The sequence below is a fragment of the Berghia stephanieae genome, chromosome 2 (assembly GCF_034508935.2).
Source record: "Berghia stephanieae isolate SIO BIC M18660-M18661 chromosome 2, UCSD_Bste_1.3, whole genome shotgun sequence".
Classification (NCBI taxonomy): Eukaryota; Metazoa; Mollusca; class Gastropoda; order Nudibranchia; family Aeolidiidae; genus Berghia; species Berghia stephanieae.
This window is the reverse complement of record NC_088361.1, coordinates 49,092,495-49,099,994: the sequence shown is the minus strand read 5'-3', so window position 1 is coordinate 49,099,994 and position 7,500 is coordinate 49,092,495. Positions and strand designations below refer to the sequence as shown.

The 7,500-nt window shown below is 37.5% G+C and overlaps 1 protein-coding gene across 1 annotated transcript in view; it reads right to left on the bottom strand.

Moving 5' to 3' along the window:
• The window catches only part of LOC144965071 (growth/differentiation factor 8-like), a 61,918-nt gene that overhangs the window by 11,428 nt on the left and 42,990 nt on the right, over positions 1–7,500 (bottom strand). The window contains exon 2 of the mRNA XM_078899971.1: positions 2,785–3,164. Coding sequence (XP_078756097.1) covers positions 2,785–3,164 — 380 coding nt within the window. The remainder of the gene's footprint in view (positions 1–2,784; positions 3,165–7,500) is intronic.

The window sequence follows — 7,500 nt, the reverse complement described above, 5'->3', positions numbered from 1 at the left end:
AGCACGTCTGAGCGGTAATCAGAAGGTCTGGGGTTCGATCCCTAGTCGAGCTCGACTGATTTTTTGGGATGTTTTTTTTTTCTTTCTTTTTTTTCTTGTATTTTTCTTTCTTGCTTTGTCTGGCACCTTTCATACACACTTGTTCAGACATGCAAATATATGCACGTTGTCTCAGGTCAATATAATGGTTCCACACATCATTGAAAAATTGTATAACATTATTGACCAACTTATTTTAAATTTCAAACTTGGCATCGATAAAACTCCGACTTAAAGTTAAACTCTTAAGTAGGTTCCCACGACCAACATGCTATATATATATATATATATATATATATATATATATATATATATATATATATATATATATATATATATATATATATATATATATATATATTATATTATATTAGAATATCTTTTTTTCACTGTTGATAAGATTTATGTGCATGTTTTCTTATTCTTGTCGTATTTGTTGTTGTTGTTGTTGTTTATTGTTATCAATACATTTAGTGCTTGTGCGTGCGATTTTCCCTAGCACGTACGTGTCAACGCCTTCCATTTCAAAGCGTGTTGTAGTCACTAAAAATTTCAAGTTGGAAGAGCACAATGAAAACACTGTCACCGGATTGGAGGGGCGAGAAGGTCAAGTGGATAAGGAGCTGGTTTTTTTTAAAAAATAAATAAAAATTGACCTTTTATATAGTGCAATATCCACTAAATGTGCTCAAAGCGCTTTACAAGGGGTCCCTGGCCAACAGCAACACATAACATGTAGGACGAGATATGACGACGCCTGTTAGGCGATATTACAATTTTTTTCGAACAGGGACAACACTGTAAACGGCCAGGTACTCATTTTACACCTGAGTACGGTGAGAGAGTGTGACTAAAGAGTCTTTTCCAAGGACGCAACTATGCGCCGAGTGAGGCTCGAACCCAGGACCTTCCGATCCGAAAGCGAGTGTCATACAACAAGCCGCACAAGTGCATTAAGAGCTGGTTTACCATCCGATGAAGGGGAAAGATCGAACCCTGTCGTTGGTACATCGTTTTTTGTTTTGTTTTGTTTTTTTGTTGTTTATTTATTCTTGAGAAAGAAACTCAACCCCTCTTGCTTACTTTACGGCGCTGCTCTGCGACTGATGCTTGTGTTATCCAAGTCATACTGTTCTCAAGATAGACCACAGAAGGAAATATTTCCCTTGGAAGACTTTAAATGGAAATTAAACTGTAACAGTATTCACTTATGTGTCATTACATGATGACATAATCAGTCGTAAGGTGGAAATTTTGGACTTGCATACTTTGCCTATTCTGAAAGAATATGTTCACCAGAGCATTTTACTCTTTATTTGATTTAAATCGGGTAATTTTTCATGAAGTTAGTGTCAGACGTATGGGAAAGGTATCCAGGAACTTTTCTCAAATTTCATACTTTTTCAATTTGACTAGCTGTCAAAAATATTTATAAGGGAAATTAAGCTTTGGTATTTCCCGAAGATATACAAAAAATGTTGATTTAGTCATTTATGACAAGAACTCATTTTGGATAAAAATGACCATTTAACTAAACTTGGCAATATCTCAATTCAAACTGTTTCACCATCACGACTGATTATGTCATTCACTGTAGCATATCATAAACAAATTTAACTTAAGTGAGTTAAACTTTTATCCGAGACAGAAATATAGAGACGATACACTTCTGAAGTGGCAATAGGGTATAAATAGCAGAAGATGCGTATCTATATCAATATAATATCAGGTCGTGTCAAGTCGGTAAACATCCTCTCGCTCATGATGTTTATAGGTAATAGATAGAACGAAGTTGACGTCACTCAGGTCTTTGTTATTGTTTTTTTTTTTTTGCCATTCGTGTTTTTGAGTACTTTTCATAAAACTGTATTAACAAGACTATGAACGTTCAAGATTGCTTTGTGTGTTGGTCCGTTAAATTTCCGGATGGCAATGTTGTGAGCTTCTTAGCCAAGCGCATACTATCTATAGAATGTTATGAGCTTTTTTGGATAAACGCATTGCTTCAAAATTCAGTTAGGTAATTTCTTCTCACTAAATTCTCTCAGACTATTGATGTCATGCGTTTATCCAAAATGCTCACAACATCCGCCAGCCGGATATAACGTAACACGAAACACAACTATGTGTAACTTTGACGTTTTTAGTCTGATTGATAGAATTAAGTGAGAACTACCAATAAAATGGCTGGCTAGAAATAATAACAAATAGCTGAGCGACATCAATTTCGTTCCTTCTATAAACTTTTTGTGTTTGTACGATTGATATCGAGGGCAGAAATGGTGTGTATTATATTTAATGACATACATTCCACTAATCCTCAAATGCCATGTTTACCGACTTGAGATTGAACACCCACATACGGAGGAGCCCCTAAGTTTCATCTCTCCATATCATCTTTATAGTCTCGGGTAATTTTTAAATTCCACAATATGTCAGAATTAATCCCATACGGAAATGTATTATCCTTATGTCTATCCAGAAAAAGACCGAGAAACCCAGGCGTCAGCCGCAGTGCATACAATGCAGCAAAGTAAATTGTTGGAGATACACTTCTTACTCAAGAGATAAACGATATACCGACATCCTGGCTCGAACCGATGCATCTTGAAATAAGTGCAAAATACCACCTTATCAACTCGTTCCAGACGTTTAGGATTCTTCTAACTTTGTTTTTTTTTTTTACCAAAAAAGAAAGACCACAAATTTTTACTATAGGTAATAAATAAAATTATATGTACTTACATAGCCCCGATCTACTTCCGGTGATGGCGTCAGGACCACAAGGTTGTTCCCCTGGTCGTCCAAAGCTCTGATCTGTAGACCATGGTTCGACATCGGATGAGTCACCCACCGCCTCAAGACGTTTCGAAGGTCAATCCGCTTCCAACCAAACGCCGAATTCCTCATAAGCTTTTTGGAGAAAACAGTCTTCGTGACAAGTCTGTTCTCTGGTACGGATTCGGCTAGAATCCTCTCGATGGTCAGATGGACGTATGGTCTTCTTATTTCCTTTTTGCGAATGTAGAACCAGAAATAGGCTGTTTTGATTTTGCTGGTGTACAGTTTAATAGGTGGAGCAAAATATAACGAATCTGTGATGTTTAGCTGAACTTGGGCTGGAGCTATTTGAGAAAGAGAATAAAATATGAATTACTTTTTATTTTGGATATAGATAGAAAAAATGAAGCTGACGTAGATCGGTCTTTGTTATTGTTTTAGACGGACAGTTAGATGATTCGTTCTCGTTACAGTTACAATTCATAGTCCCAATAGCTCAGTTGATAGAGCACTCGCTTCACAAGAAAATGGACCGAGATCCAGGCTCGGAGTGATTGGGTACATGGGTCTGTTACATATGGCGGACAGTACTTTGCGATGGACTAGCGTCCTATCAAAAAGTAACAATCAATTAAAAATTTTCCACTTTCGATTGGGGATCGTCGTCATCTTTTGTGACGTAATTTTTTTATCAGCATCAGGCCTGAAGTACGCGAAGGCGACGAGTAGGGCAGCAGCTTCTAATGGTGCTCACACTACTATGTTATGACGATCGACCCAATCTTCAAATTATTTATCACACTCGTGCACCATCGCAAACCCATCCGGAAGCTTCGTCACAACACACCGTTCAACTAGATGCTCTGCGGTTTCGGGTTCGTTTCCATATCGAGTACATGTTGGACAGGTGGAAATTCCCCACTGATGAAGCGATTTTGCCGTGAGGCACGTTCTCGACCGAAGCCGATTCGCTACCACCTAAGGTCTCCTCTTACTGGTGGAGAAGCCTGGCAACTTCTTACCGAGTTTCGAGGAGTGGATGTCCCCGCCCCCTCAAGGGATTGAATTCGTCCAAACCGACTTCCATCTCGTGGTGGCGTAACTATGTCAGTAGCACGATGCATCGGCAGATTCTTATGATTACGGGACGTAAAATATAAGAGGATAGATGATTTTTATTGACCAAAATTTATTTGGACTAGAAAATAAGATTCCATGCATCTCTGTCCGTAGTCAGGGAATCTACGTACAAGGGTTGCCGGGACTTATTTGGGTTCGAAATGGGGGCACCGTCCAGTATACGCTTGAGAGGGGTGCCCCATTCCCCCTCTCTTTGATCTTATTAAGCCAGCTCTTTGTAATTGTCTCCCTCCGGACAAGGGGGGGGGGGGGGGGGGGGGAGGGGGCTGGATTGCTGCCATTATCGGGGCCCATTCTCTAGGCGTTGTTGTCACAGCGTTCCTGACACTATGTGCGACGACTAGGGCGAGCTTGACATGCTCGAGGGGACACGATGCAGCGGGGAGTCGAATTCGATACCTTTCGAGTACGATTTAAATAGAAAATCTCTGAATCACGACATTTTCTAACAGATTAGAGGAAAATCTCTGAATCACGACATTTTCTAACAGATTAGAGTTCACGACCCAAAATTACCAAAACTGAACGTGAGACTGTTAATTATGATAATCGCTGGCTCATTAAATTGTTAAGCCGTCCAGTTCTGGCGAAATAATATAGAAGAAGTAAAACGGAAAAAAACGGCACATGTTAATCCGCATCTAACGAAGTGTTACGTTCAATTCAGTTCAAATGTATATTTTAGGCAATTGCCGATATGAACAACGTATTTACATGTAATTTCAAATCAATACAGGTATAAGGAAACTACCAAAACAATCAAATAGAAAAATAGATGAATAAATATGAATACAATCAATAAATAGACAAAATAAATAATTCGATAATTAAATAACCATAACTTGACCAAAATAGTATATAGACACATGCACATCAGATTACAGGAAACAAAATAAATAACATATTTAAAATATAAGTCAACTGTTATGATATAGTCCAGTTTGTCTAGATAACTGCCCTACCTGGAAAAAAAAACACGTTTTTAAAAATTTGACAGAAAAAACTCGTCCTTCAAATATCGATCGATTTAACCCATTGCTTCTCAAGAAATAATTAATTTTCTCTTTTAACTCTCAACTACCAAGCCAAGAAATGTAACTCTTATGAATAACTGACCTTATTTTACAAAATTATTTACCATGTCGGTACCATTGATGAAACCCAAATTAAAATGATAAAACTGAGCTTTTTATGTAGCGCAATATCCACTAAAAGTGCTCAAAGCGCTTTACAAAGTTGCCCTAACCAACAGCAACAAGTAACATGTAGAACGAGACATGCCGCCTGTTAGGCGATATTACATTTTTTTTCCGACAGAGACAACGCTATTAACGGCCAGGTACTCATTTTACACCTGAGTACGATGAGAGAATGTGAGTAAAGAGCTTGTTCCAAGTACTCAACTACGCGCCAAGCGAGACTCGAACTCAGGACCTTCCGATTCGAAATGATTCCACTAACTATATTTCTTGGTGTTGACTATCCGCGGTTATGTGGTCATATGGTATGACAATCATTTCGAATTGGAAGGTCCAGGGTTCGAGCCTCGCTTGGCGCGTAGTTGAGTACTTGTAGCAAGCTCTTTACTTACATTCTCTCACCGTACTCAGGGGAAAATTAGTACCTGGCAGTCAACAGTATTGTCTCTGTCGAAAAAAATTGTCACATCGCCTAACAGGCGTCGTGTCTTCTTCTATTTGGTACGTGTTGCAGTTGGTCAGGGACCCTTTGTAAAGCCCTTTGAGCATGTTTAGTGGATATTGCGCTATATAAAAGCTCAAGTATTTGAGTTTTGTTGGGGTTTTTCTTGACAAAACTTCAAGACCGCAATTGCATTCAATAGTTTGATGTCACATCGCCCAGCAACGGCGGCCATCGTGGTTCTAAACAAAGAAAATCGGTACTTTTTATTCTTCATGCTAGCAAGAACTTTTCATATGTCTTGTGATCAGAATGTGTAAAAGTCAAAACGAGATCAGATTTATAACGTTTTTTTTCATATGGACACGCTTTTATGATCGTCGTCCGCCATTGTTCCGATAGTTACTAAGTTACCATGCGTCATTACGAGGGAAGTGACGTCATGACTGTTGAAACATATTTGGTTTGACTTAAAGAAGAAAGGTTGTTGTTTCGTGCTACACACCAAAATGAGGGTTTTTTAAAACTTTTCACTGTTGTATAAATCTGTCTAGTTTTAGTGCGAAAAAATCGCGATGCACTTTTAGTGATTATCTTTCAATGACAATGCAAGTTATAGAATTTAGATGAATTAATTTGTCATACTATTCTTGTCTTACTAAAAATAACAGAACTTTTGGTTAATCTTCTTGATCTAATTAATTGAAATTAATCATCATCATCATCATCATCATCATCATCATCATCATCATCATCATCATCATCATCATCATCATCATCATCATCATCAATATCATCATCATCATCATCGTCATCATCATCATCATCATTATTATTATTATTATTATTATTAGCAGTAGTAGTAGTAGTAGTAGTAGTAGTAGTAGTAGTAGTAGTAGTAGTAGTAGTAGTAGTAGTAGTAGTAGTAGTAGTAGTAGTGGTGGTGGTGGTGGTGGTGGTGGTGGTAGTAGTGCCATCATTATCAACATCATCATTATCATCATGATTAAAACTCCAGATCCATGAACCTAATGACTGAAGGACAACATTGATTCAAGGCCCATGGAGATGGAGATTATCTCGGTTTCTATAGCTTGCTATCCTTTAGATAGAACGCTAGTTTATTGCAAAGTACTTTCCGTCAGGTCTAACAGAAAGCAGCTACCCAATCACTGCTTGGTTGACAGGTAGTCAGAAGAAAAAAAACAAACCTTCACTGCATTTGGGATCGACCTAGGTACCTTTGCCTGTAAAGCGAGTGCTCTACCGACTGAGCTATCGAAAATATCAATTTATTCTTGCATCTGTTTGACGTGAGATAATATCAAATGTATGTATTGTGCAAACAAATGGAAATTGCTGATTTTGATTTTCTATACTCATAAAAATAGTGTGAGCTAATATTGATTCAAAAGGTCTATTGACTGAACGCTTTTGATACCGCTTAAATCCCTTGAGCAGTATCTTTGTTATGATAACATAACAACATAACATAACATAACATAACATATGGTATAGGGCGAAATAGGATAAAAATCCCTTGAGTACCCTTAATAGTAATGCTAAAAGTCTATTGATTGAAAGATTACAATAATGATAAATATTATGGTAAAGATAATTTATCAATATAAATATACTCATGTATGTGTGATGTTCAAACATATATCTTTAACCATGACGTGTAAAATACACACACACACACACACACACACACGGGCACACACACACACACACACACACTCATTCATCCATTTATACTGAAGATAACCTTAATAAGATAACAATGCATAATATATACATACAAGATTGAAAGACATGTCAACAGCAGTGCAAACAAGTACTCATTCTCTAAATCAGATCAACAGGATAATTTATTCACATTTCGATCATACTTTCATG